At 39.7% G+C, this 26,923-nt stretch overlaps 1 protein-coding gene across 2 annotated transcripts; it reads left to right on the forward strand.

The window, feature by feature from the left end:
• The first annotated feature begins 568 nt into the window (after window positions 1-568).
• On the forward strand, window positions 569-26,420 carry RDH10 (retinol dehydrogenase 10). Of its 2 annotated transcripts, none has more exons than XM_071737780.1 (7): window positions 569-1,229; window positions 1,662-1,900; window positions 21,074-21,172; window positions 22,454-22,599; window positions 23,025-23,156; window positions 25,054-25,206; window positions 25,963-26,420. In XM_071737780.1, exons 1-6 carry the CDS (start codon window positions 938-940, stop codon window positions 25,175-25,177), a joined length of 1,032 nt encoding a protein of 343 aa, XP_071593881.1. In that variant the 5' UTR covers window positions 569-937; the 3' UTR covers window positions 25,178-25,206; window positions 25,963-26,420. The 2 variants fall into 2 exon arrangements, with proteins under 2 accessions (XP_071593881.1, XP_071593882.1); XM_071737781.1 differs by having other exon boundaries at window positions 802-1,229; window positions 1,665-1,900.
• The last annotated feature ends 503 nt before the right edge of the window (window positions 26,421-26,923 follow it).

The raw sequence follows: 26,923 nt of genomic DNA on the forward strand, positions 1-26,923 counted from the left end.
AACAAACCCAAACCCATCGGGCTCAGCAGTTTCCCACAGCTCCGCAGTGAAACCCGAGGCGCACGCAGGCCTTGGGGAACCTGAGGGGACTCCCGAGACACTTGGCAGCTCGCCACTTCCGCGCATCTGTAGCCGTAAGCACGAAACTTTAGCGCTTATTCGTGCTTTTTTAACCTACGGTCCGGCACCCCGGGGGCCGCTGCCTCCCCACGCCGATGCCCACGGCCCCCGGGCGGCAGCCGACCTCCAACACGGTCTCTGCCTCAAGATGGCGCTCTGGCGGGAGGCGCGGGGGCCGCTGGGCACCCTGGGACATGTAGTCCGCTCCCTCTCCTCCCTCTCCCCGGCGGCGGGGTCCCGCCCGAGCTCCGACCACTCGGAGCTGGCGGCAGCACCAGCAGGGCCCGTTCCCGTCGGGAGAGGCCTCCGGGGAGTCGCGGAGCGGAGCGAGGAGGAGCCGCGGCAGGGGCGGGGGGTCGCAGGCGTGCGGGGCGGGCTGGGCCGGCCCGTGGGAGGGGCCGGGCCCCGCGGCCCGCCCTATATAGGGGGCCGAGCGAGTAAGATGTTCACTGCCAGTAGCGGGGCCGCGGGTGTGAGGGGACGGGGCGGCGGCGGGCGGGCAGCGCCGTGTCCCGGTTGCTTCCGTGACGAGTGTGACTGAGGCAGGGCGCGGGGCTGCGGCGGTGCCCGGCTCCAAGTGAGAGCGGCGCGGAGAGGGGGAGCTCGGCCCCGGGACCCTCAGCAGCGGGAGAGGAGTTCTCCCTCCCTGCTCGCAGCGGGAGGTCCCAGGCAAGGGCGGCCCCAGGTGGGGGAGCCGGGCGGCGAGGAGGAGCCGCCTCGGGAAGGTTCAGCGCCGCCGGCGTCCGTCCCCTCCGGCTCCGCGGGCGGCCGTGCCGGGACGCGCGGGTCCCCCGCCGCTCCCTCGGGGTCCGGCAGCATGAACATCCTGCTGGAGCTCTTCGTGGTGACTTTCAGAGTGCTGTGGGCTTTCGTGCTGGCCGCCGCCAAGTGGCTGGTGCGGCCCAAAGAGAAGAGTGTGGCGGGGCAGGTGTGCCTGATCACCGGGGCGGGCAGCGGCCTGGGCCGCCTCTTCGCCCTGGAGTTTGCCCGACGCCGGGCGCTGTTGGTGCTGTGGGACATCAACACTCAAAGCAACGAGGAGACGGCGGGCATGGTGCGCCACATCTACCGGGAGATGGCCGAGGCGGCCGCCGCCACCGCCCCGAGAGGTAAGCGGTGGGCTGCCCGGGCTGCCCCCGTCGCCGGGAGCGGTTCCCCTCGCCTTTCACCTGCCCAGCCGCCCGGACACGGGGGTGTCAAACCCGGTCAGTGCCTCTGTCATCCAGGCCGTCCCCGTGCCCGGGCTTCCCGTTGAGAAGCAGAAACCTGCTTCGGGGAGACCTGGGCTCGCAACAGCGCCTTTAAAACCTGCAGCATTTTTTCTTTCAAAATCACTCTGTCAGCGATAGTAAATAGACGAGTTTTGTGTACTGCGGTGACACCAAAGTAAACTGAAGTTTTGCTATAATGGAAACGAATGTGTTGTTTCCACTCGACTTCTTGTTTAAATGTCAAAATGCAAGTAAGAACTTTTATTCCTCTCCCCCTCCCCCTTTTTTTTTTTTTTTTTTTTTTTCTTTTTTCTTGTCTGTATTCATTAGTAGCTGGAGATGGAGAAAAAGATGCACCGTCCCAATGCAACTTGCAGGTTTACACATACACCTGTGATGTGGGCAAAAGAGAAAATGTCTACTCGACAGCTGAGAGGGTCCGCAAGGAGGTTGGCGAGGTGTCTGTCCTGGTTAACAATGCTGGTGTGGTCTCCGGGCACCATCTTCTGGAGTGTCCTGATGAACTTATCGAGAGGACCATGATGGTCAACTGTCACGCACACTTCTGGGTAACTATAAACTCCTTTCTGCTGTCCTCTTCGTCAGCTAATTTTGGGGAATTAACTGTTGTTGCTTAACTCCTGTCTCTGAGTTTTGCACTTGTTCTCTTTCATTTGTGAGCTCACCACTTTGTGGGTTTCTTATTTTTAACTTACTGTTCTGTTTAACTAGACTGGTGGGTATTAAAATCATTAATAATAGCTTAAAATCAAGTAAATCCTCCTAGAATCCAGTGTTCTAAGCCATGTGTCCCTTTCTGTAGGATAAGAAATCCTTTGCAAGTGTAACCTCTGAATTTGCTTAAAGGTTGTAACTGTTAATGAATGACTTCTGAGCCTTCTTCCCATAGTCTACTGCCAGCATGTTAGCAGCTTTAAGATGCTGGTTTAATGATGGACACAATAGCAAATGTGCACATTTCTGAAAAAAACCAAACCAAAACAAAAAAAACTTAAAACCCCTGCTGAAAATGCTGTTTCATTTGCCTGGGAGGCAAATTTTTCCTTTTGAAGGCTGGGAGAAAAGGCGAAAAGATTCTTCAAGAAATCAAGCCAAGAACACTTTTTTTAGGAATCCTGCATATTTGTCCTCGTAGCTTTCTCTGGGAGCTGCCAGTAAAAGTAAGAAAATCTTTGATATGTTTTCTGGGGTGATATTTTCTCCATGACTAGCAGATACTAATCAAGGAGAAGAAATCATGTGATCTTACTCTTTTTGTATATCTGAACCTTGTTTTCCTATGTGGTCTATTTTTAAACCCACAGTAGTGTGGAGTTACATAAATCAGAGTGTTGAAGGAGGGCATGATGCACACTTGGGTTAGCATTAGCTGTCATACTGAGCCCATTGTTAGTATTAATACTGTTCTTTGGTCCTTTAAATAAGGTTATGAAATACACTTGCATAACAATTAAAGGATTAAGCAATCTGAAATATACTTCAACTTAAGCCTTCTTTGGCTGGTTTTACCTTTTTCTAATAAAAGCGTGTAAAATGCTTCATCTTCAAAACTTAGAAGGCTCTCCCAAACTTAACTTTGTTAACATGGAAGTGAAATGCTGTTTCATAACCCTAAAGGAGCCCCTTCAAATCTGCACTGTGAAACACTTAATGGCAGAGGAGTCTTTTTCCAATGTATTGTAAAGCTTGCAGAGAGAGTGCTTAAACTTCAGTGCACATGAGATAGTGTGTTTAGGAAGTCTGAAACTCTGAAAGTATGTTTTTAAGGCAATTTGAAAAGTTCTATGAAAGCTCCTATGGCTTCTTACAACTAAGATCTCTGTGTGTTCCCCTTCATCAAAGTTAAATTGATGCTTAAGCAAATGGAGATGTGCGCTACATTTAATTACTGTTATTGATGTGGTTTAAATGCCAGATTGACAGAGTTTCCAAGAGCTCTAAATTATGACATCACCACAAATTAAAATATGGGAGGATTCTAAATTCTCCAGCTGTTCCTCCTTCAGGCCTCAGTCATACACTTATTTATAACATTGTTTCAGAGACCTTTTTAAAGCACCCTCTGTGTGTTCCGAGTCTCTTACAGTAATAGAAAACCAAGCTTGGAATACAGTATTGCTATGATTGGGTTTCCATAACAGTTTCATTCAATGTCCATTCAACTCTAAATGTTACAGTGTGAAGTGACTTGAAAATAAAAACAAATTAGTCTGAGAAGATATACTTAGATCTGAACTGTGAAACTTGAGATATTGGCTTAAGCTCCTAAGGAGCAGTCAACACCCTTTATATTTAATTGAGGATCTGTTCCTATGTATACTTCCTGCAGATCCTGTGCCCTGCTTTTCTTTTTATTTTTTGCTATTGGCAAAGTTTTTTTTCCTTGTCTTCCCCTTCATGGGTCCAGAAAAGGTTGGCTTGACCAACAGTGGGTGGACTTCTGTTAAAAGTAATAGTACTTAATTCATAAGATAGCATCTGAATCAGCTGATTTGAAGCCAACTTTTTTTGATGCAAGTCAATGCTGACTTAAATAGAACAATGTGTCTACATGTGTGAAGTCTTATACAGCTAGTCATTTCCATGTCAGCTAAACTGGTGGTCCAAAAAGCAAAGCTAATACTCTGGAGCATTATGTAGACTTTTAACTATTCTTGGAGAGTGTTTCATCCAAAAAGCTGTAAATGGATTTTTTTAAAGACATGGATCTTCCATGTAATATTGCTTCAGTAGTTAAGTGATCGTACTTTCTGGGGTTTTATTTTCTTAATGTGTGACAGGAAATTCTTCCTCATCCCTTGATCATTAGTCAAGCCTCAGTGTGCTGCTACATGAAAAAAAATAAAACAGGGCTGTCCCCTTGAAACACTTGAAATAAGATTGAGTGCCTGCTCTCCATGCAGAATGCAGGTGAGCTGGGCTTGCTGTACATTAGCAGCTATGATATGAGGTCTGCTCAACTTCTGCAGCTGACAGTGGCATGGAAGTCTGTCACTGGTTTGCTGTGGTGACTCCAACTGGGCTGTGTGCCGTATCACAAGCTGGCAGTCAAGAGCCTTAGGAGTGTGCCACAGCCTAAACAGATGCTTCCCATTTTGCTGACATTCATGATTTGTGTAATCCTTCCTATGAGTGTTCTATATAAACATGTCACCACTGCATCATGTAGCAATTTCCACAGCATAAAATCCACTGCAGTATTAAAAACCTGTTATTTCATGCTGTGATAACTTGAATGCTTCTGATATTGAAAACATAGGGACAAAATCCATTCCTGGTTTGAAACAAACCAGCTCTGGTTTACTATAATTTGCAGATGCATAAAACTGTAGCAGGAGTGTAACAGTATCTTTCCTGCCAGTCTGCTGCAAGAATAATAACTTACTTGGCTGCACTTGTGAATTACTGGAACCAAACGTATCTAGGACTAAGACATTTTCTTCCTGTGATATGTCAGGATTTGGATTTGAAAAATATTAAATCACAGTATAAGAAAAAGCTGTTGCTTAATCAGCTTTAGTCAAATACAGGAATAACAGTTTTTCTTTCTTGTGGTTTTATAATAGAGCTGGAGTGAAGTATCAAAAATACTATGTTTTAGATGGTGGAACTTACTTAATAGAACTACTGTAAAAATTCTAATTTCAGGACAATTTGAGATTGTTGTACCTGCTCTTAACATATTTTTCTGGAATAGTAATGCTGCTGCTGAATAAGTAGGTATTAATATTCACAGATTCACAGAGATAGTACCTGGGATATCCTTCCCAGTTTGACCCTTGGATGGAACTTATGGAGGGGCAGAGGCAAGGGCAAGGCAATGATCACTGTCTGGGAAGTTGTGTTACATGAAGGTCTTATTGCACAGCTGATATTCAGTATTCAGAGGAGGACAGTGATCTGTATTTCCCTGTCATGTGGATCCTCCATAACTTTGAGCTTAAAGTTCTCCTAGAGGAGTTCTCTTCAACTTACCAAAAGGGGGAAGCAAAAGCATTCAGCTCTAGCTCCTGTCATATTTATAAAAAAATAAATAATCCACGTAGTGACTAGGGCCCAGAATTTGGAGACTTGTGTATTGCTCTCTTAACTAGAGTGGTTATGTTTATTCACTTACAAACAACTTGATTTTTGAAGTTGTAAAGGTATATCTTTGTAGGAATTGAACAAATCTCCTAGGTTGTCTGACATTGATACAGGAAGAGAGAAATCCTGAGCAAAGAAATATTACCCAAGTAATTAGGGAATTCATAAGTAGTCTAAGATTTGTAAAATTAAATGTACCTTGGAAAGGAAATTAATGCAGAATTACTAAATCAAATCCCTATTTATGCAGCTGCTGCAGATACCAGTCTAATTAGACTGGCAGGATTGCTAAAACATTGGAAAATATGTGGCTTATAGTTATTTATAATGTATCAATACTTAGGTATTGTTGATTTAGTCTCCTCAGGCTCTTTGGTGTTAAATAAAGCTTGCTTATGCCTATCGTTTGTTTAGTTTAAATGTGGATATACTGCACTTAGTGTGCACACTAAATCTTCTGCAGAAGAAAAGACAGCTTAAGTTATGTTATTTGAAACTGTATCATACTGAGTCTTGTGGCCTGTTGGCATAGCAGTTAGATTTTGTTTGTCTTTGTCTCTAGAATTCTAGTATCTATGATCAAATATAGACACAGTATTCTACTGGCAGGCCAGCCAGCTATATTTAGCACTTTTTTAATGAGTGGAATTAGCTGCTTTAACTTTTTTTTTTTTAATTTCATGATAATGTATTCCAAGTTTACTTGCAGAATTTAGTCTACAAGTTCTTGACTTCTTCTTTGAAAAATGAGTTGGATCAAGTTCAAGCAAAACATGTGCATGTGATCCAAAAAGTGTCATCAAAACTAACTCATCCCTTGCACAATGATTCCAACTACATGCCACCAGTAAATTACCCTGGACAGCACATGTGTTTCATATACTGTGGTAGCATGCTGGGTAGTGAATATGAAGGAAAAAGCAGTCATACTCTTATCTACAAACACAGTCGTATTAGTTGTACTTAAAACTTAAGTGCTTTGGTATGGTTCTGCAGTTCATGGGTTCTGGGATTAATCTCTCAAGACAATAGAGGGAATCTATCAATTGAGAAAATACTTTCTCCCAGATGCATGCTCTAGAAAACTGCACTTCTCCATTTTCTAAAAGAATATACTTAAAACAAATTTTAGAAAATAAGTGGGTGGATATATATCTCTGGATCTTGACTGGGCACGACTTCTGTCTCAGAGCTTTCCTCATATATTAATTTTATGTGTAGTATTGCATCAAGCTCTGATGTTACCAGCATGCAATTTGTTTATTTTGTAACCTGTGTCTTGCAGTCCTTGTATCTATAATCCAGCTTTGTAGTTGTGTTTTAGTTGTAGTGGTCATTTTAAAAAACATCTTTGCAAGTTTTTCAGTTCTGTGATCCTTTAAGGAGAGAGGGAAGGGACAGATGGACGGACGGACGGACAACACCAACATAAACCATTTAGTTAAGGTATCTGGATGTCTTAGTGATGTCTGTAGAAGTGATCCTGTATTAGTTTCAGAGTAAACGTGGGTGAACATAAAAATGACTCTTTAGACAACGTACTCACCTGAAGAGTCAGCATGATCAAGTGTGTTGGGAGGTCTTAGTGTTAGGCAAAATGCCTCTTTATTTTGCCTTGTGTAGGGATTGTATGAATTCAAGCACCTATTACTAGGATTTTGGAGGGCTGCACACCGAACTACTTGTTTCACAAGTTACTTGACTCTAGCCCCTGAGGTCTGTTGAGGCTGTTCAGTTACGGTTCTCCATTGTCTACTGGATCTTGATGATAAGGAAGTCTGAACAACATCAGCCTTTCCACATGCACTTTCTATGCTAGAGCATCTTCTTTGCATGGTGGAGAATGCTGACCTCTTTTGTTCAAACAGCAGCTGAATTAATGTGTTTCCTTTTTTTGTCTCTAATGAAGCAAAGTATTTATTTTCATCCTAATCAGTTAACAAGTCTGAAATGGCCATTCAGAATGTTTTCTTTAAACTGTTTCAGTTACACCCAGCTTTTTTTGACAGCTTCTCTCAGGCATACTTTGGAAATTAACTTGCTGTGCCATTTGAAGTGTGAATGAATCTCAAGCTTTTTAATGGCATAAAACAGAGATTCTCAGATTGTGACCCATGGATTGTTTGTAGGTCAGTGTCCAAGATGATAGCATAAGGTGTGATAATTCAGTGTACCAAACTATATGAAGCTTGAAGAGATTAGGTGAAAACAGTAATACATTTCCCAGAAAAGCAGTGTGAAATTTCTGTCAAGTGAAAATTGTCCTGCAGAGATCACACCCAGAACTCTCAAACAATGTGAAATTTATTTGAAAGTATTAATCAATTATTAGGGGCTTGCAATTCTCCAGCCATCTAAAATAAAAGTGGAGTTGTAGTATAACTTGCAGAGGTAAGGCACTCGGGGTAATCTTATTCTTCAGTCTCTTGCAACTTTTTCTGAGGGCCGGAGGCCTGTCAGCAAACCATATGAATGCTTTCAGGATTGCTAATCTGCTCTGAAGAAATGGTCCTGGATGAGTGATCAGAGCAGTGATTATATTTCTGCTTCTTATGGAATGAGGTAGGTCAGCTGAATAAGCAAAAACCACTGCACTGACTTTGATCTGATATTATGCTTTTACTTGTGAAGGATTTGGGGAGACAGGAAAACCTTGAGTGGAATGATGGTCTTTGCCAGCATGGTGCCTAAGCTCACCAGAGGTGGAGAGTGGTTCTTCACTGTTAGAGTGAAATTCTCAGCCAAAAAGGTTATGTGTATGCTTTTCTTGTCATATGGAAAGTCAGGAGAGCAATGGGAGTTTAGAATCCTAGATTCTTTTATTGACAAGTAACTTATGTTTTTATTTCATGAAAAGCAGTTAAGTTAATGAGATCTTATTATATTATTACCCTTCTGTAATAACCATGTGACTGTAGTAGGCTTCAAGAAGACAGGCTTGGTCATGTGCTCAAATGTGGAGAAAAAAGTGGCTAAATGTCTTCCTAATCCAGCATTTGCATTGCTGCCCAAGACCTGCCTTAACTGCTCTGCGTGGGTGAGCACTCCTTTTCCATGGCTCTTGGTGTCATCAATTACTCTGACCAGACAGGTTGAAGAAGGATGAATGTTATGTTTTCTAGCACCATCCCTGCCATTTTATCCCTACACTTTTAAAATATTTTCTACTTTTAGCTTTATCAAGTCTGAAGTATTATTCTTTCCTAATGCTTCTCATGCTTTGATTTCACTTCCCTGTTGTTTTTTTGTTTTTTTTTTTTAGGGAGAGGAAAAGGTTTTATGTATCTCTAGTACTAAACCTTTTCCTCTGGATGTTAAAGCCAGAGCATCCCTCCCTTGATAAACCTTGCTCCCTTGACCTTTGAAGTTTTCTGGCTATTCACACTGATGGTGAAACAGAGTTAACTGATACCTGTCTGTCCTTTGTGGAAAATGATAGAAGTCTTTCTGCAAAGGCAAACTGAAGCTGACCTACTTGTGATGCTGCATGCTTTTACCTGTGGTCTTAGGCTTCTCAGTCTGTTAAGAAAAGAAAAATCAAAATGTAATTACAATATAGGCAAGTATGCAAAGACTTTGGTAGAATCTCAGTTTCTGAGGGCTTAGTTTGAAAGAAGATATGTCACAAATGGGGGAGTGATTTACATCTGTGCTTACACTCGTGAATGAACACTTTGTTCTTGTAAATAATTATATTAGTATAATGATTTATATGCCAGTCAAATTAACACTTGACATGAGTGAGTTATCACAACTGAGATGGGAGGGCATGGTAGGCCAAGGAATGCCAGAACAGCTGTGGAGCCTGCAGAGGTGGCTGCCTGGGTGTGAGCCTTTTGAAATTCAAGTTTGTTTGGCTGTTGAATTCTGCACCTCAATGTGCCCTGGTGCTGGTCACTTCTGCCATCTGTTTGAACTTGTGTGACAGCTTCTCGCACACTCGCCTTTCAGCACTGGTTTGGAAAAGTGCTTTGAGCAGATGCTTAAAAGTAATTTGTCCAAAATTTCTCTTAAGATGAAACTACGAGGCAGCTTAGTGGTGGCAAACTGTCATGTAGGATCACCCTTGAGTCTGCATCTTACCTTGCACTAGTTTAGGTGTTTATCTGATCTTTGGGTGAGCCAGCTCAGCTCACCAAGTTGTCTGGAAGACAGGGAGGAAAGCTGTTAATTTTCTTGGCCAGGCTGTTTAGGTTTTTTAGAGACTAGAATCTCCTCATCGACATTTCAAACTTGCATTAGCTGGTGTGTGTTGGTGAAGGGGTGAGGAAGAATAGGATAAACAGGGCCTCTGCAGCTGTCTGATGAAACTTCATTCTTGGAGAGATTTTCTGGAATAGGTTTTACAGATTTGAATAGTTAAATAGTCATAAATGGTTCCAGGCTACAGCAAATCCACCACTGGCATAGCAGTCTGAATGTAACAATTTGACTTCTAAAGAGATTAGTGTTTTAATTACAGGCTCTTAGAACCCCTTAGATAAAGGTAAGTTAGTTTTCTGAACACAAACATCAAGTAGTGTTGTGTTAACAATTCTACCTTATTTGCTTTGCACTGATACCTTTTGCTGTTGTGTACTGTTGAAAGAGATGATCCCTGTACCTGCTGTACTGTTTGATTTCTTAGGAAAATTATTCCCTATGAAATCAGTTGTACTAACACTGTTTAAATGTGGAAAAAGCAGGCCAGAACCATGTTTCAGCTTGTAGGAAACAAGGAAATTCTGTTTTTGAAAACCCTCTCCATACATTTTTAAAATGTCACCTCATTCGGTGAGCTACTTTTTGGTAAGTTGGTGCCTTCTAGGGTCTTACTGTATCATCAACAAATTTTGAAGCTAAATTTCCATTCAGCTATATCATCTTTGTTCTGTTTCCAGCAAGTAAGACTGGTATTTGAAAAGAAAAGCTTCCTTTCGAATCTTGTTCCTCTTGAGATACACACTCATGGCAATGACTTAGTCATAAAGTTGGAGAGGATGAATAAAGTAACTCAGCTTTCACCTGTATGCAAGTACTATAGTAATGTTCAATGGAGATACTGACCTTAAGGTATCTATAAAATGAGTCTTTTGCTGTTTAGCCACTTCTTGAAAAATCTGCTACGTAAATCGTAAAACATGAATGATGACTTCACATTTTCCATAAGTAGTTCTGACAGTACTGTTATCTAGTAATTTTTTTGAAACATGCAGACTAAAATACCAAGTTTTACTAACTATTCCAGAAGATGACTAAGCTTTTATGGCAAGCTGGGGAAGAATGTGTATTTAAAAGTTGGATTGCATTCTTGTTCGCTGAACAGAATATTCTGAGCTCTTATCTAATAGTTGTTGTAAAATGAACTTTTTATGTAGATTTTTCACTGACTCATAAGGCTATGTTTTTGTTTTCATTTTTGTCAAGATTATCAAATAACTGGCTATAAATTACTGCTCTCCAAATGGTTGGACATTTGCTGCAAACTTGTGCTAATGAAGGGGAAGGACTAATGTGTTTGTTACACTAATGTCAACATAGCTCTGAAACACTACAAATCCTTTGACATGGCCATTTGTCAGTATATAAACAAAGCAGAATTTCTAGTCCCTTGACTTCAACAGAACCTAAACCAGCTTTTGGGGAAAGCCAAGTGTTAACTTCTTATATCAGTGGACCAGCAAATACTGAAGTAATTTCAAATTTGACATTTGAATTAAATGCAAGTTGGGTGGTCTTACTGACAGATCTGGCTGTGGAAGAATCTGAGGGTGGTGGTGCTACCTGCTGGGACTGTAACTCAAATTCCTGAATTTACAGGAGTGTAACTGGGCTGTCACAGCTATGCTGGAGCTGTGCTGTTAATCTTGAATATATGAAGAGCCCAAGTGCTGACATGGTAGATATTAGGAGAAGGATTTGCTTTCTTTAAGCTGCATGCTGCTTTTGGGTGGATGCTGCCAACCATGTAATACTTGCTTTAAATTGAAGAGCAATTGTGGTTTGGTAGCTATGATAGTCTGAGAGTATTACCAGATTAGTATTTGTGGAGAATAAATATCAACCTGTGTAATAAGATGCCTTTGGGCGGGAGGGAAGAGGTCAGCTTTTGAGCATGACTGTTTTGAAAGCTTCAGTTCACATTCTTGGTTATGCCTTAAATTCTTGCTGGCTGAGAAGTCTGCATGTATACAATTGTTCCCAAGTTAACAGTCTAGACTTGTATCTTGCTTGTTTTTCAGTTTAAGACAGACTAAACACAGCCTCCAACAGCCTTCTTACCATGCTATCTTACCTACTACTAATTCTTCTCAGCTTTTAGATTAGTTTGGCATTTGAAATTTACATCAAACATCATTGGCAACTTATGTTCTGTACTTCTACACTGCTTAAGCAGAAATACTTTTTCATCCAGCTCATTGCTATATGATAATATGATTGATCTGTGCAAGCTTTAAAAGCTATTCAAAACAGGAGGTGCTTGTCTGTGAATATTCCGAATTCCAGTTGTCTTGGAATACCTTAAGAAGCTGGCAAGGAAGTGTAGTTACTGAAGGGCATCTAGTAGCCAGGGGGACATAATTAGGTTTTTTTAAATGGTATAGTATGTGTATGTTCTGGACTCATCTGAAAAAATGTTAATTTCACAATAAATTGATCTATGTGCTCTGCAGCATAGCATGGGACCCCTCCCTCCAGCTGAAAGGACTTTAGACCAAAAGAGAAGGAGAAATGCTGGGAGAACAGACACTATTTCAGACAGAGCTGGATACTTTATTACAGGCAAGAGCTTCTGTAGGGGAGATAGAGGAGAGATCTGGTGCATGAATTGGCATCCTTTCCAGTTACTTAAGATTTTGTGTTGATAAATTTGCAGTTAACTTAGGGACAAAGTGTATGTGGTCTCTGCTGGCTTATGAACTTCCTCCATGAGAGGAAGAGGAACTGGCTGTTAAGCAGAGAGTTGGTATACTTAAGTAGAGAATCACAGAATGGCTGGGGTGGGAAGGGGCCTCTGGAGATCATCAAGTCCACACCCCCTGCTCAAGCACATCCACCTAGAGCCAGAGGCCCAGGACCATGTTCAAAAGGCTTTTGAATCTCCAAGAATGGATATTTTCACCACCTCCTGGACAACCTATGAGAAAGTGCTTTATTTTTCATAGCCATACAAAATAAAAGATTTGCAAAAAATGGAGGGAAAATGTATAGATATAGAATGAGTGATTGAAACACTTATATATACTGCTGCATATATATGAAGCAGTTCTGCCTCAACAAAGTGGTATCTGCAAATACATATGAAAGTAGACAAGTTGGTGTGTCTTGTAAATCTAAAGTTTCTTTCCTGTTAAAGAACAAATATTTTCAGGAGTAGAAAGATGGAGACTGCATACAAATAGCATAAAAGATCTAACTTCCACTTGCTGTAAGAAATAACAAGGTATTTCAGATTGAATACTTAGGCTTCTTCATACCCAGAAAATGGATAAAGTAGCAGCCTTCCTTAAGAAGTGAAATGTTCTTTAGGAGAAATCACGGCCACCTTTGCCTGTGTTGTATGTTCCAAAATGTCTGCCCTAGGTAAAGGGGCACTCAAAATCTGAGGTGATGCAATGGCAGGTGATGCAGAAAAGCTTTATGTAAGAGGGATGGGAGTTTGATCACTGTAAACCTTATGTGATGATACCCTTTCCACCTTGACTCTCAAGAACCAAATTTCTGTAAAAAAAAATTATATTATTTAGGTAGTGTTCTTGAGTACTTAACCTACACTTCACATGAGAGGAAGAACAAAGCTGTTTTCTGCTTCAATCTTAGTTACACAGTTTGGGGTAAGTTCACAGGAAATGAAGCCCTTAAAAGAAGGGGAGGGGGAGAGAATGCAGGGACATGATAAGGTAACAGTAACAGAAGTTTCTGTTGTAATGTCCTTTCCTAAGCACATTTCATATCCTACACTCTGTAGACAGAAGTGTTTTTCAACTAAGCCTTGTTAACAAACTATACAAAAGGTAATTTAGCCAGGCACTGTTCAGTTGCCCTAGGTATGGCATAATTGGCTCTAGTAGTAAAGAGTGGAAATCAATGATTAATGTCTGAGAGATAACTAGTGGTATTAGTTTCCTGTTGATTTTTTTTTTTTTTAAATAGCATTACTTATCTTATCTTTCCTGTCTACCCATTGTAAACAGCTTTGTGCCACTAAGTTCTGATTAAGGAAACTACTTCATTCAGTTTCAGGTTTTTTCTGAGTTGACTCCATGTACAATAACTGAACCATTCACAGGAAACAGTGATAACTATTGGCTTTGAAGAAATTTTGTAACTGGACCCCAAATACTACAAATGCTAAACACAGTGGTAATGTAAATATGGACTTGTAGCATGCTTGTTCCTTAGCAAATGGCATGACAGATGTTACTGCTCACATTCCCACTTCATTTTATCTTATTTACTTCAATTAATCAGATTTTACCTCAATTTGTGCAACTTTGGTGCTTCTCAGCTGGTATCTGTTGATTGTTGGATTGGTTATGAGGGTGGAGAAAACAGGAATATTAATGACTACCTTGAAATAAGAATTCAAAACAAGTGATTATTTTCACTAAGCTAAGACTTCATCATCTTCAAAGCAGTATTTCATGCAGAGTTGGAGATAGGAAAGAAAGATGCTTATTTCTCTGTAAATCAAATACAGTTTTAAATTAATTGCTGTTGCTTTTCACTGTGACTTAATTCTTCAGGGTTTTAACTTTATTTTGTTACCTTTCCCTCTTAACCTGGGTTGATCTTATCAGTAGTTTCACTCTGTCTGCAACAGTGGGATATCCAAAGGGGTGGGAGGGTGGTGGCTTTCCTTCCTTGTTACTTGTCATCATTATTGATTGCTGTTCAAGTCTGTCGTCTTCTTTCATGAGCTTCTGGTTGCAAGGCAACTCTACCATTAATTATTACTGTGCATGTATTTTAAGCATGAATTGCTGTTGCAGTTCCATATTAAAGGAATCCCCATGGCCCCAAAACAGTGGAGTTTTTTTGTGAAGGACAAATAAAGCTGTAGTGGGAAGTTAAAGATTATATTGCTTGCCAGGACTACAGAGGGACTACTTTAGAAGTGAAATATTAGAAGGACTACCTTTTTTGTTTTGAATGCAGGGCCTGCTCAATGCACACTTAAGGGCAATCCTTGAATAGTTTCCTCTCATGATTTTAATACAGCTGTATATGGAAGCTTGTCTTGAGGACATCATGTATCTCCAGATCCATTTGCTCTGAAAGGATCTGGGTAGACCCATCAGCAGTCTAGAGATGTTACTTTCTTTTTTTTTTTGTTCTTTAATGTAGGAAAACCATGCAATTCTGCGGTATTTTTCAGTATATTAGTTTATTTATTATATTAGTTATATTAGTATATATATATATTATGTTATATTAGTATATTTTCAGTATATAGTTTATTGAGAATAGGAACTGAAGATCAAAAATAGCACTAAGTTCCATAGCTGTTCGAATATTTTCTTAGACAATGGCTAATTATTAGGGGCCCACCAGTTCTTGAAAACAGCAGAGACATCTGAGTTCCTTTAAATCACAGCTTTGGTCCCTTATGTTAGCAAGGTCAACAGTAGTTGTAGATGTCTGCTTTGTATATTCAGCTTGTTACTGGCAAAACCATGTCCTTTGTGCTGTGCAGTCTCTCTGAGAGTCCTGAGTGTTCACTCAGGACTTGGTATTTTCATGTAGTCTTAGCACAGTTACTAATCTCATCTTAACCTAATATTTCAGAGATGCTTGTATAATGGAATTTAGGAAGGATGTGGAGATAAATATGGGAAAAATGATTGAGATGAAAGTGCAAATGACGGGTAGTTACTCTCAGTTTTCATTGGAACCAAGTAAAAAAGCTAGAAGGAAAACAACTGGTTAAATTCAGGTTTGTAGCCTCATGCTTTGTGAGAAGGCATTTTGGTTATTATAGCCTCTAACTTGAATAAATTCTCCTTTGAGAGTTACACACTTCCAGATTATACTTTAAAGACCTCTTCTAAAATTTTTTGGTGATGGCTTTCACTGTAATCCTGTAAATGAAGTTTTTACCCTGTGTTTACAAAACTTATTTAAAGTGGTTATCTTTTGAAATAAGCTTGGCTGAAGCTGAAAATAACTTCAGTCTATTTACTGTTAAGCTTGCCATGGGGTTTTTCTCTTTCCCTTTTAATGTACAGTAGTGTGTTAGTTTTGTACTACTGTCTATTTTAAGGCAAGGCTACCACAGTCTGTCTGCATGCAAGTTAGAGGTGCTATTTTGTCAGACCTTCATGCTTTCCTTCTCAGTTACCTGAACAGAAGGAGAAAATGGGGCATGTGGAAATGTCTGGATTTTGTTCTGTGGTGCAGTGAGGGGCCATGTGCATGGGAGTAGGATAGGCTGCAGTGTGTTCTGCTGTGGTCCATGAAGAAGACTGGGAAGAAAAAAAGGCTCTATGTCCATGCTGAAGGAGAGTATATAACATGTCATTTAGACAAAAACTGGGAACAACATTTTCTTTTCGCTGGCTCCCTTGCTTTGATAGTAGTTGTAAGATTAGTTAACATGCATGGCAACAGTCTTTCCTGATTTCTGGTGCCAGAGTTCCTCGTGGTATCTGGATGAGTCCTCAACTGATGACATCCATTTTGCTTCTTGGGTATGGCTGAATAGGGTTTAAAATGAAGACAAAACAATACTTTTTGCACTCGTTTGCACATCACAGAGCTGTCCTGTCAGTCAGGAATAGCTGTGGCTTGGGAGGAAATGTCTCACCTGTTATATCAGTACAGCGCTGTTGTGGATAAATACAGTGATGTAAAAACTCACTTGTTTTGCTCAGCCTCAGACAAATAACCAGGCTCAATCCTTCTTTCCTGAAGGGGCTTTATGAAAAATGAGCTATTCCTTTGGCATAAAGGAATTTCTGCCTTACAGTAAAGCAGTGTGTTCTCACCATCAAAATATTTTAAAAGGGTTATTGAACATTGATGGAAGGCAGAAAGTAGGGGGGGGGGGGGGGAAGAAACTAAAAGTACCTTACATATTGGTACCTGCTTTATTTCTTTGGTATAAAAACAACTCTAATATGTGGCACATGCTTTTCCATTTTGGTGTGCTTTCTGCCTTCAGTATCCATTGTCTTGAGCTGCATACAGCTAACATTGTTTTCTGTGGATGCTTCTTTTCCACTTTAAGAATAATTAATCCAAAATTTAATTAAAAAAATCACTTTCCCAAACACAGTATTTCTTCATATTCTCATTTGCTGTATTTAGATTAATTTGTCTTGACATTGCAGCTGTGCTGTTCTTTGTGTTGCACAATCTTTTGAGTTTTGTTTCATTAAGAATGGAACTAAAGAATTTGGGGAAGGGGAGGGAAGAAGTGCTAGACTGTTAGAAGTTAATTTGCCGTAAACCAAAATGTTGAGAACAGATTACGAAAGCTATGAAGTGACATGTAAATGCTTGTTCAGTTTCACACTTGTGAGAAATAAGTCATTAAAGCTGTGTGCACATGAAATAGATGTTTGGTTACAGCTACTGGGAATAGTTTGGTCTTACTGGTATATACAGAAGCATCGAGGGAAATGCTTAGAAGATTAGGAATTGATCCTTAGGCTCTAAAAACCATAGATAAAAGTAGTTTGAAAGAGGAGCTCTACTGTCTGTTCAGAACAGCTTCATATGTTCTCTGTGTCCTACAAAGTTGCTGTTTCTGAACTATACTGAAGTTAGAAATGTCATGTTTGCACTGTGCTTTTGGGAGTTTTTAATTTTTTCTAAAAATAAAGAAAAAGCTATTTCTGAGTGAAGAGGATGCTTAACAATAAATTTCCTGTTGAACAATGCATAATTTCCCTGATTCCTCATTCTTCATTGCTACACAATTCCTTTCATCCACTAAATTTTACTTACTGGTTTCTCAGTCTTAAGAAGTGTGTTATGTTTGTCATTCATAAAAGACCCAAGTCTGATGTTAGGTATTTAAATGTTTTGGTTAAATTCCTTCCTCTGCAGCTGTGAGAGGTAAAACTAAAACATAAAGGGTCAAACCAGAAAGCAGATAGTTTGATTAAATCACTTGAGTTGATTTGAATTATTCTGGGGACCTGGTTCTTGACCTCTAATGCCATGGACAATACCACATTTCCTGCTTGGTATCTTCTAATACTTTTTTTTTTTTTTTTTTAATGGAGGATTAGCATGTCCATGCATCACCTCAGAAGACTGATGTGGGCTGTGCTACCTGTTCAGACAAACTCCAGATGGGAAGGCCACCCAGGAGGCATCTTCCCCCTGAACTGATTGAACCCTTAACTAGTTTTTCAGCAGCACAACAAGCACATAGAAGACTTCAGGTCTGGTAGGCAGATGTAGCTGAAGCTGAAAGAAACTAGAAGAAACTAGGTTGATCTAGTTTATGCAACAGGCAGAAAAACTGGGGACCAGAGTATGGAGGAAGCTGCTTTGATCAAGGAAGTGGGCTGTGCCAAAGGCTCAGTAAAAACACTGATTTATTTGGGGACTGCTTATGCCACGAAAAAGAATAACTTTGCTCTGGGATTGTTTTTCCCAGCAAGAGGAGGATGGGAGGAGCAGTGGGCAAGCTTTTACTCTGAGACTGGAAACGAGTCGGGCCACCCCCCCCCTTAGGGTGTGTCTGCCTCTGACAGTGCTTGTTTTCAAGTACTGACTCCCAGCTGTAGCAGATGGCTCAAGGATGGCAGCAACTGAGATGACTTTCTCTGTCATCCATTTCACTGAGATGTTGATAGTTGGCTGCTAAGTTTTGTACATAAGACAGTTGTGCTCTCTTTACAGAGTGCCTCGGCTTCAGGTTTGGGTGGACTTGTAGGATGATGTCCCATGATGAAGTACAGAGGCCTACTATGAACAGACTGATTCAGAACACCGAGATCTCACACAAAGTTTTCCATGAATTGCTAGTTCAGAGCACAGTAGCCTTGCTTCTTTTTTTTCTATGTGTCTGTAAATGGTGTTCTTAAGAGATGACTTTTGTGAAGTGGCTGTAGTTTTGCTGCTGGGAGTCGTTTGGTCTGCTCTTGAATTGCTCAATATGTCACCCAAAAGTATCCTCAACAGGGTTTATTCATCATGTGCCAATATCTTCTCTGCTGATAATGGGTTACTTTAGCCACATGCTCTGAAAATTCAGTCTTTGTAGTCTTAATGCTTTGAAGGACTGTGGCATGGTTGAGTGGACTTTGTGACTGATTTGGAGTTGCTCTGGTTATTTCCTGTGTCTATGTGCATACATGCCTGTGAAAGTTCTCCTCTACTTCATCCATAGATAAATATAGACATTCATGGACACCAATCATATTCAAAACAAAACAAAACCACCAAAACTCTAGCATCATAGTACAGATAATAGAAAAGCCAGACCAAGAAAGCTTGGAGCACTTGTCTGTTGTTTATCTCTTGGAAGAAAACACTGATTCATGCCTTGAAAGTGGTAGGAAAAAAAAAAATTATTACTCCTCCTTTCTCTCCCTTCTTTTTCTTCTGCAAGACAAACTCCAAGGCGAGTGTCCCTTCATTTCTGTAGTTGCTGTGGTTTGTAGCCAGAGCTTCAGTCTGTTTTATCAAGCTTTCTGGCAAGGCGAGGTGGCAATCAGTCATTCCAATGTGATGTGGATAGATAACTGAGACGTAAGTGGAAACTGCTGATGGAGCTGACTAATGCTCTGGAGGGGAGTAAATTGTTAGCAGGACTGAGATGGGAGCATGGTTCTCTTACAGGGATGGTGTGGAAGATCAGGGTGAAGTGTACACACACTCAGGGGTGTTAGGCTGGCTGCAGCTAAATAACACACTGTAAAACTCAGTGCTGTCCAAGTGAAGCCTCTTACCTTTTTCAGGCCTGTGGTGACTGGGCTTTGTTGCCATGCAACATGGAAAGAGAGGCTGAAACTTTGTGTGCCTGGCACAGATTAGTTTAACAGCAAACAAAATTCTTGTCCAAAGCTCTATAAGAGGTTTAGAGATCCCTGCCATAGGGAAAGAAACAAATGCAGTGCAGCTTGCTCTCAGAGTATTTTTTTATAATTAGCTTCGTTATGCAGTTATGACAGAATCTAGGAGTTGTATGAATCAACAGTAGAAAAGGCAAGGAGTCAGGAGGTCTGTTAATCTTCTATCATCTGCCAGCTGTCCAGTGAAAACAGTCTTTTGTGTGGTGCTAGGAGGTCTGGATTAGTCATTTAACACCTGCAAGCAAAAATGTTGTACAAGAACATGTGAAAATCATTAGAGCAAAACTGTCCTGACGTCTGTGATTGGAAAATGCAGACAGCATAAGAATGGAATTAGATGGATTCAGCTGTAGCTTGCACGTCTTTTCAAGAATGCAGCTGACATGACTCAGACCAACAATTAAGCAAGTAGCAAATGCTTAAGGGGCATTTGCATGCTCTGACTTTGGATCCAAATTACGTGGGAAGACCAGGCTTCTGGGAGGATGAAGCATTCATGGTACGGAGTGAATTACAATAGAATAATAGCTCTGTCATGAATAGATTTATATATTAACTAGGCATGTTTATTAAAAAACATTGTCTGAAGTTCTATGGCAATTTAAAAATGATCACTTACAGTACACTGGAAACCTAGAAGTTGAAGTAAATTATAACAACATATATTGTTTTACAACTTCATTGATTAATTTATTTATTTTTTTTAGCATATATGGTGCTCTGATTAATTATTTACAAAAGGACAGTGTTGAGTCAACTTCATAAAAGGGATATGACAAAAGGGGTAGGACCTAGCAGAGGTGGTTTTCTAGTGCCTTCAGTTTATTGCTTAAAACTTAATTTTTTTAATGTTGTTAAATCTGACGTGGGGTTTTGAACAGAAACATTTTTATTGTCAAAACAAAAATTGGAGATTACAATCTCCATTCCATCTTAAGTTTTGATTTTGGTGTTTTGCTTTTTTATATTGAAACACTTAAAATAAGGAATTTACAATAGACACAGCTATCTTGTCTTTTTTAGTTGGAGTAATGCTTATGAATGCTAACAAAGATAGAAAATTAAGACTAGTAGATGTTTATTTTCTATGTAAAAAAAGTAGTATCAATGAAAGTTTTCCAGTATTTCTTTCATTGTTAAATGCCCAAGATGGTAAATTAATTGGATAAAACTAACTGTATCTGACTTTCAAAACACATTGTCAATAATTAGAACTGATAATCAACACTGGTCTTAACACAGATGTGCTGGATGAGGTAATTAAACACTTGGCATTCCTTTTTCTGTCTTTAAAAAAAAAAAACGACTTCCATTTTAGCGTCAAATTATCTCTTTCTGATAACTAGTCTCTTGCAGAAAAATAAACATGTCTGAGCTCAATTGATCCTTTAACCTTAGGATTTCTGGAGATACAATCCTTGCTGCCTGAACTCACAAACAAGCTGTAGATTTTCTGTTCACATTTTTTACAAGCTTAGAAGTTTAAAACCTGCACAGGAATCTTCTGAATTCTGATAATACACTGAGATACAGAAGTTTTGAACACTTAGCAGTAATGTAGTATGTTCACGGTGTATTTTGTTTCTTGTTTGTTTTTTTGTTTTGGTTTTTTTCACTGTTTAGACCACTAAAGCATTCCTGCCCAAGATGCTGGAAATGAACCACGGACACATCGTGACAGTTGCAAGTTCCTTGGGATTGTTCAGTACTGCTGGAGTGGAGGTTTGTTAGACTATAACAGTACATTGGATGCTTCTTGTTTAGGATAAGCATTTTTTGTATTATCAGCTAGAGAAAAGAAAGTAAAATCTCTAAAGAAAAAACTCTGAAGATACTTGGAAGCTATGATGCTAAGTATCATATCAACACATGGCTCCCTGTGAGTCAGATCTGCAGGACTTGGACAACCATCATATTCACCTGCTTTGCAGGTAGACTTGGCACTTAGAGTGGAAGCCTAGGACAGCCCAATAAACTTAGGCAAAGATTTTCAAAAGTAATGTTTTCTTGCTCCTTTGAGGAAATGTCTGCCAGCCTTTCTTCCAGAATTCACATCTCACCTGCTTTGCAAGGCTTCCAGTTGAAAGCATTACATTACCATGTTGCTAGCAGGCATTTGAGAACACCAGTTTGTGACACTTGTTTGGTACATAAAACCAGTTTAGGATTAGATCCTATTATCTTGCTTTTTTGGTCATTAGCACAAATACAATTGTGAACAAAATGCATTCAGTTACTGATAATTAATATGTCTAATGTAATAATGGTCATATTGCTCCATACACCCAGGCTTCTTTGCAAATATGTAAGGCTCAATCCAGGACCTTAGACTGTAGTGTTATGTAACAGAAATGAATTAAGCTGGTGTAATTTAAGGCTTTTTAGAGTACTTGCTGTCTTGAGAAAACTACAATGAATTTCATAGACTGTGGATATGACCACCAGAAGAAGTGGACACATCAAAGAGAAAACTTTAAATGCTATGGCTGTCTATGCAATTTTTTAGATAATGTTGAATTTAGTATTTTCATGAGACATACAAGCTATATTGTCGTCTGAAAATTAAATATGCACTCAAATTTCCATTATCTTCTGTTGAAACTAACCTGAAAAAAGTATCTAAGATTTTTACACCAGTGCCCTGACAGCTCTCCAAGCTTTTTCAAATCTGACTCAAGTTGTAGTATTAGGTATTTCAGTTCTTTGTTGTAACATTTAATCTTAAGCAAACTGGTAACTGGAGTAACTTACCATGTGAGCCTGCTGGATTTTAAGATTTGAATCCAAGGTAATATCCTCCTACATTCAGCTTTCTTGTTTTCATGATTCTGTGCTAATTGGCTTAAAAGTTAAATGAGATGATGTGATGCAGTGAGTGTATGTTGTTGTTGCTTTGAAAATCTGTGCAGAATGGCCTCAGATATGCTTTGACTTTGGAACATGATTCATATCTGTCCTTTTTAAGTTGTCTTTTTTTTTCTGTCTCATTCATTGCCAACACAGGATTACTGTGCCAGCAAATTTGGAGCTGTGGGTTTCCACGAGTCTTTGAGCCATGAACTGAAGGCTGCTGAAAAGGACGGAATCAAAACAACTTTAGTCTGCCCTTATCTTGTAGATACAGGAATGTTCAGAGGGTGCAGGATCAGGTAAGGAAAACTCTCCTTCTGCCCTGTGTTTGTAGTGTTATAAAAGTACATGAAGATAAATAAACGGTTACCCTAAAAATATTAAGTATTATTACTGCTTTAATATATGTTATTGTTAGGTTCAGCAGAGAGACTTTCTGAGTTCATGGAGTATCTTCTGTCTTTTTGTACCAGGTAACACAAGTTTTGAGCTAGTCATAAATCATAGAATGGTTTGGATTGGAAGGGACCTTGAAGATCATCTGGTTCCAATGCCAGTGCATGGGCAGGGACATCTCTTTAGTCTTTTTTACTAAACAGTGAATATAAAAAAAAAATTGAAGACTTTTTGCTGAGGCATTCCAAAGAAAAGTGAGCTAATAAACTCTTCACTGTGGTCTGCAGTCTTTTTAGTATAATTAATCTGTCTTAATCAAATATTTCAGAAAAGAAATTGAGTCTTTCTTGCCACCCTTGAAACCAGAATACTGTGTGAAGCAGGCTATGAGAGCTATCCTTACAGACCAGCCAATGATCTGCACACCTCGTCTCATGTATATGGTCACCTTCATGAAAAGGTAAGAGCTGAAATGACAGTTCATTGGCAATACAACCTACAGAATAAAGGTGCCTCCCCCCACACAGCCTGTAGGTGCTGTTTTGTTGGAATTCATAAGTCTTTTTTTCTGACTTGCATGAATGTATGTTACTTGTTGGGAAGCTCCATAAAGGTGAGATTCTGTGTATTGTGCATCCTTATTTTACTCTTCTGTTCTCTTCCATCCTCCTTAGGATCTTATTTTCTTTTCAAAAGACTTTTCTATTTTCATTGTTTGTGTTCCTCTTAAGGAATGGGGCATGAGGCAACTTTCAGCAAAGGAACCTCTATTTGTTCCTAGAACCAATGTGTAGGAGGCCCTGCATATGGATTCTCTAGGACATGACTTATGGTAGATAAACTGAAAATCTATACTTTCACAGTTTAAATTTGAAGGAAGGACTATTTAAAGAAATTACCTCCTCCTTCCTATCTAACACAGTCCACTTTTTGGACAGTAACTCTGTTTAATTTGTTAACCAGGCTGACATTTCAATGATGCAGGGTAATACAGAAGTTGGCTCAATTCCACTCCTGCAACATCACTTGCATTCTGGTTTATAGAGAACAGCTTCACAGTTGTCTGTGTTGTGTTTTTTGTTTTGTTTTAAAATCTGTAGTGTGTAGGAGGAACCTTTAAAATACAGCATTGACTTATTTTCCTTCTGACAGATGGTTGAAACTGAGAACCTTGGTGATTTTTATTCCACTTGGAAGGCAGTCTTTCTCATCTGCCTCAAATATCTTATAGTGGACGTGCTTGCCAAAGACTAGAGGAGCCTTCACAGATCACCCCCTTACTAGAAGAGAGTTATTTGTCTCTTCTGCCAACAAATGAAGTCCACTCTCAGCATCTTTAAGAACCAACTTCTTCAACCAGGAGCTCAGAGGGTGCTTCAGTGCTCTCTGCACGAGCAGTGCCTTATACAGCAACAGTCAGATCAAAGGCCCTTTTCCTTGTCTTGTGTTCAGTTTAGCTTCCAACAGGGAGATCAAAGCTTTTGTATAATCCATGCCCCAGGCAGCAGCACTTAGATCAAAGACCCTGCAATGGCTACTGCACAAGCAGTGCTCCTGGCAGTGAGGACACCTGTACCAGTGTCATCTGCTTCTCAGTGCTTCAGTGGTCATTATTCCTAATGGCAGGATTCTGTGCCTTGTTTTCCACTGAATGAGTGTCTGCCAGTCTTTCTGGGAGCTGAGGAAATACCATCTTGGTCCTTCACTAGAGCCCCTGAGTGCTATACTTGAAATAAAAGTAATATTTTGTGGACACTGGAAGGAGGGGGAAGGGTCTGTAGCCAGGTATCCATCAAAATGTCACCTCTTGGAATTTTATCTTGAAGGGAAAAAGGAAATTGCTCTCTTTACTTCAGACCTCTCTTTCTTAGGATGGATGATTGAGTTTAGAATATAAGTCAAGGTTGTTAGACATCTGGTGATCAAAGAACAGCATTAACTAGCACTAATCCCACATTAAAGATTGTTTTAAATGTCTGATGACCTCTGCTGATGTGGCTTGGAGCAGATGCTTTGCTTCCAGTAGGCCTTCTGTGATGCCCTTGCCCCCCAGCCCCTCACCCCACCACCCCTTTAAAACAAGCTCTCACATTGCTTTTGGAGAAGCAGCAGGAAGTCTGGTCTAAGCTGGAGGCATGTGAAGAGGTAGCTGCCTCTTCCTTTGCTGCCTGTGTGTTCTGGACTTTTAGAATTGCTGTGTTCTCTGTAAGTGTCCCTGTGAAATAAGAATCCTCTAAGTCTCTTACGAAGCCTCTCCAGTAGCTATTACATTGCTTTTAAGGAGACCAAGTATGTAATGTAAGCAGAGGTTTTGTTTTATGCTGTAATCTAGCAATTTTATACCTTCTTTTTCACAGCATTCTGCCCTTTGAAGCAGTTGTATGCATGTACCGATTTTTGGGAGCAGACAAGTGTATGTACCCTTTCATTGCTCAAAGGAAACAGGCTACAAACAACAATGAAGCAAAGAATGGAATTTAACACTATTTTGGATGGACTAACATTTAGAGGTGAATATGATAATGTTACATGACTGAATTGCAAAGTGCACTTGCATATAACAGATGCAAATGTCAGCATCTCGCTGTGGCACTCTCTTGGGTCCTAAGCCTATGTGTTGAACTCTAAAAAATCAATTTTTTTTTAATATAGTGTGAATAAAACTGAATAGAGTACTTGGAAAATGTAATAGATAAACAAAGTGACCACAATCTAGCTGCCACCATTGTCCTTTAGAGTATCACTATGTATGGTAACTACTTGTATGACTTCTTGTAGGGTTGTACTGTCTGATATCTTTTCCTCAGCCTGCCAAGGTTTATAAGAGTTTTCTCCAACTAGAAAATGCAATGTTTCAGAAAAACTGGGAGGCAGATCTTGAGATTTAAGCTACTGCTCATGACCTTTTAACAAATTCAAGGACAGTGTCTGAATGCAACTCTTCACTTGTTCACCCAAGCTCTCTAAAGGACACATGGCCAGATGGGTGCAATTCTCTTTTGTAGCAATTGTGTGTGTTCTATTTAAACAAAGATAAATTTGTAAATCTCTGCCAATTCAAAGGCAAGTGAATGTCTCAAATACTCTGAGCAAACTTGTACTGGGCATCTGGTCTTCTAGGAATGCCATCAGTGATTTAAATGGACTTTTGTTAAGTCACTTGATTTGAAATATGCTCTGTTCTGTTTTCCTCTATATGTCAGAATCCAATCTAATATAATGGACTATATGTTTCTTCTCTTCCTCCTCATTTTTACTTCTGACAGAGTTCTGCTACCCCCTGAGGAAGCTGTTGTATTAAATTTCTGTAACTGGACTTGTGCCTAAAAGACAAAGCAACTCAGCTGAGATACAAACTGTTTATGTAAGTTCTGGTCATATGCCAATTATTAGCAAAGGAAAAATAGAATTAACGCCTGATGCAACTCTACATACGGAATATGAAAGGGTGTAAACATTTTTTTTTTTGAGTTGTACTCACATTGTAGAACAGCAAATGACATTTTTACAGTATTTTTTGTAAAGCGAACAATTTTGTGCCTTGAATAATTTGGTAATCTGTATTAGTGAAGCATTGTAAAAGTGAACTTCTACCTCTGTATCTTAATGTATACCATCCACTTGTAAACTACTATCGGACAAATTGTGATTACTTTTTTTAGAATGTCTTGTTAAATAGTGACCAATGCCTGTGGTTATTAAAGTGAGCCACCGTTTCCTTAAAGCAGTGGTTGCAATGCTTCCTTGAAACGTCCTTCCTAAACTAATGCCAACTATTTGTGCCTGTTCCATAGCTCTTCAGTATCAACACAATTCAAATATTTATTGCTCAGTTCTCTATCTACTTTGTCAGCTACATGGTTCACAGTGTAATCTTTTAAGTCTATCATTAAGTACTCTGAAATCAGGCTTTAGGGCTGACAGTTTTCTCTAGTTTCTAAACTCATTGATGAAGTAACTGGTCAAAGAGATTTTGAGGAATATTCATTATGGTTTTATACAGAGCTTCATCTAGCTACATAAAAATGATCCAGTGTGGATGCAGTTTTAATGAAAAGGTTGTACAGCTCTAGTTATTACCAGATAATCATGTTGCTAACTGTGTTTAGAAATTAATCTAAAGTAGAAGAAGCTGTTTATATTATCCCTTACTCCAAATTCCATGCTTTTTCGAAAAAATCTCTTAATGACTTCCCCAGGGCTAAATTAACTCCTGTATTCTTACAG

The sequence above is a fragment of the Heliangelus exortis genome, chromosome 2, assembly GCF_036169615.1.
Source record: "Heliangelus exortis chromosome 2, bHelExo1.hap1, whole genome shotgun sequence".
Classification (NCBI taxonomy): Eukaryota; Metazoa; Chordata; class Aves; order Apodiformes; family Trochilidae; genus Heliangelus; species Heliangelus exortis.

Excerpts from the sequence above, each read along its gene's own strand:
- RDH10 (XM_071737780.1), top strand. The coding sequence starts at position 938 with ATGAACATCCTGCTGGAGCTCTTCGTGGTGACTTTCAGAGTGCTGTGG. Across the intron at positions 1,901-21,073 it reads ACTGTCACGCACACTTCTGG|ACCACTAAAGCATTCCTGCC; the intron begins GTAACTATAAAC and ends TTCACTGTTTAG. Across the intron at positions 22,600-23,024 it reads TTCAGAGGGTGCAGGATCAG|AAAAGAAATTGAGTCTTTCT; the intron begins GTAAGGAAAACT and ends CAAATATTTCAG.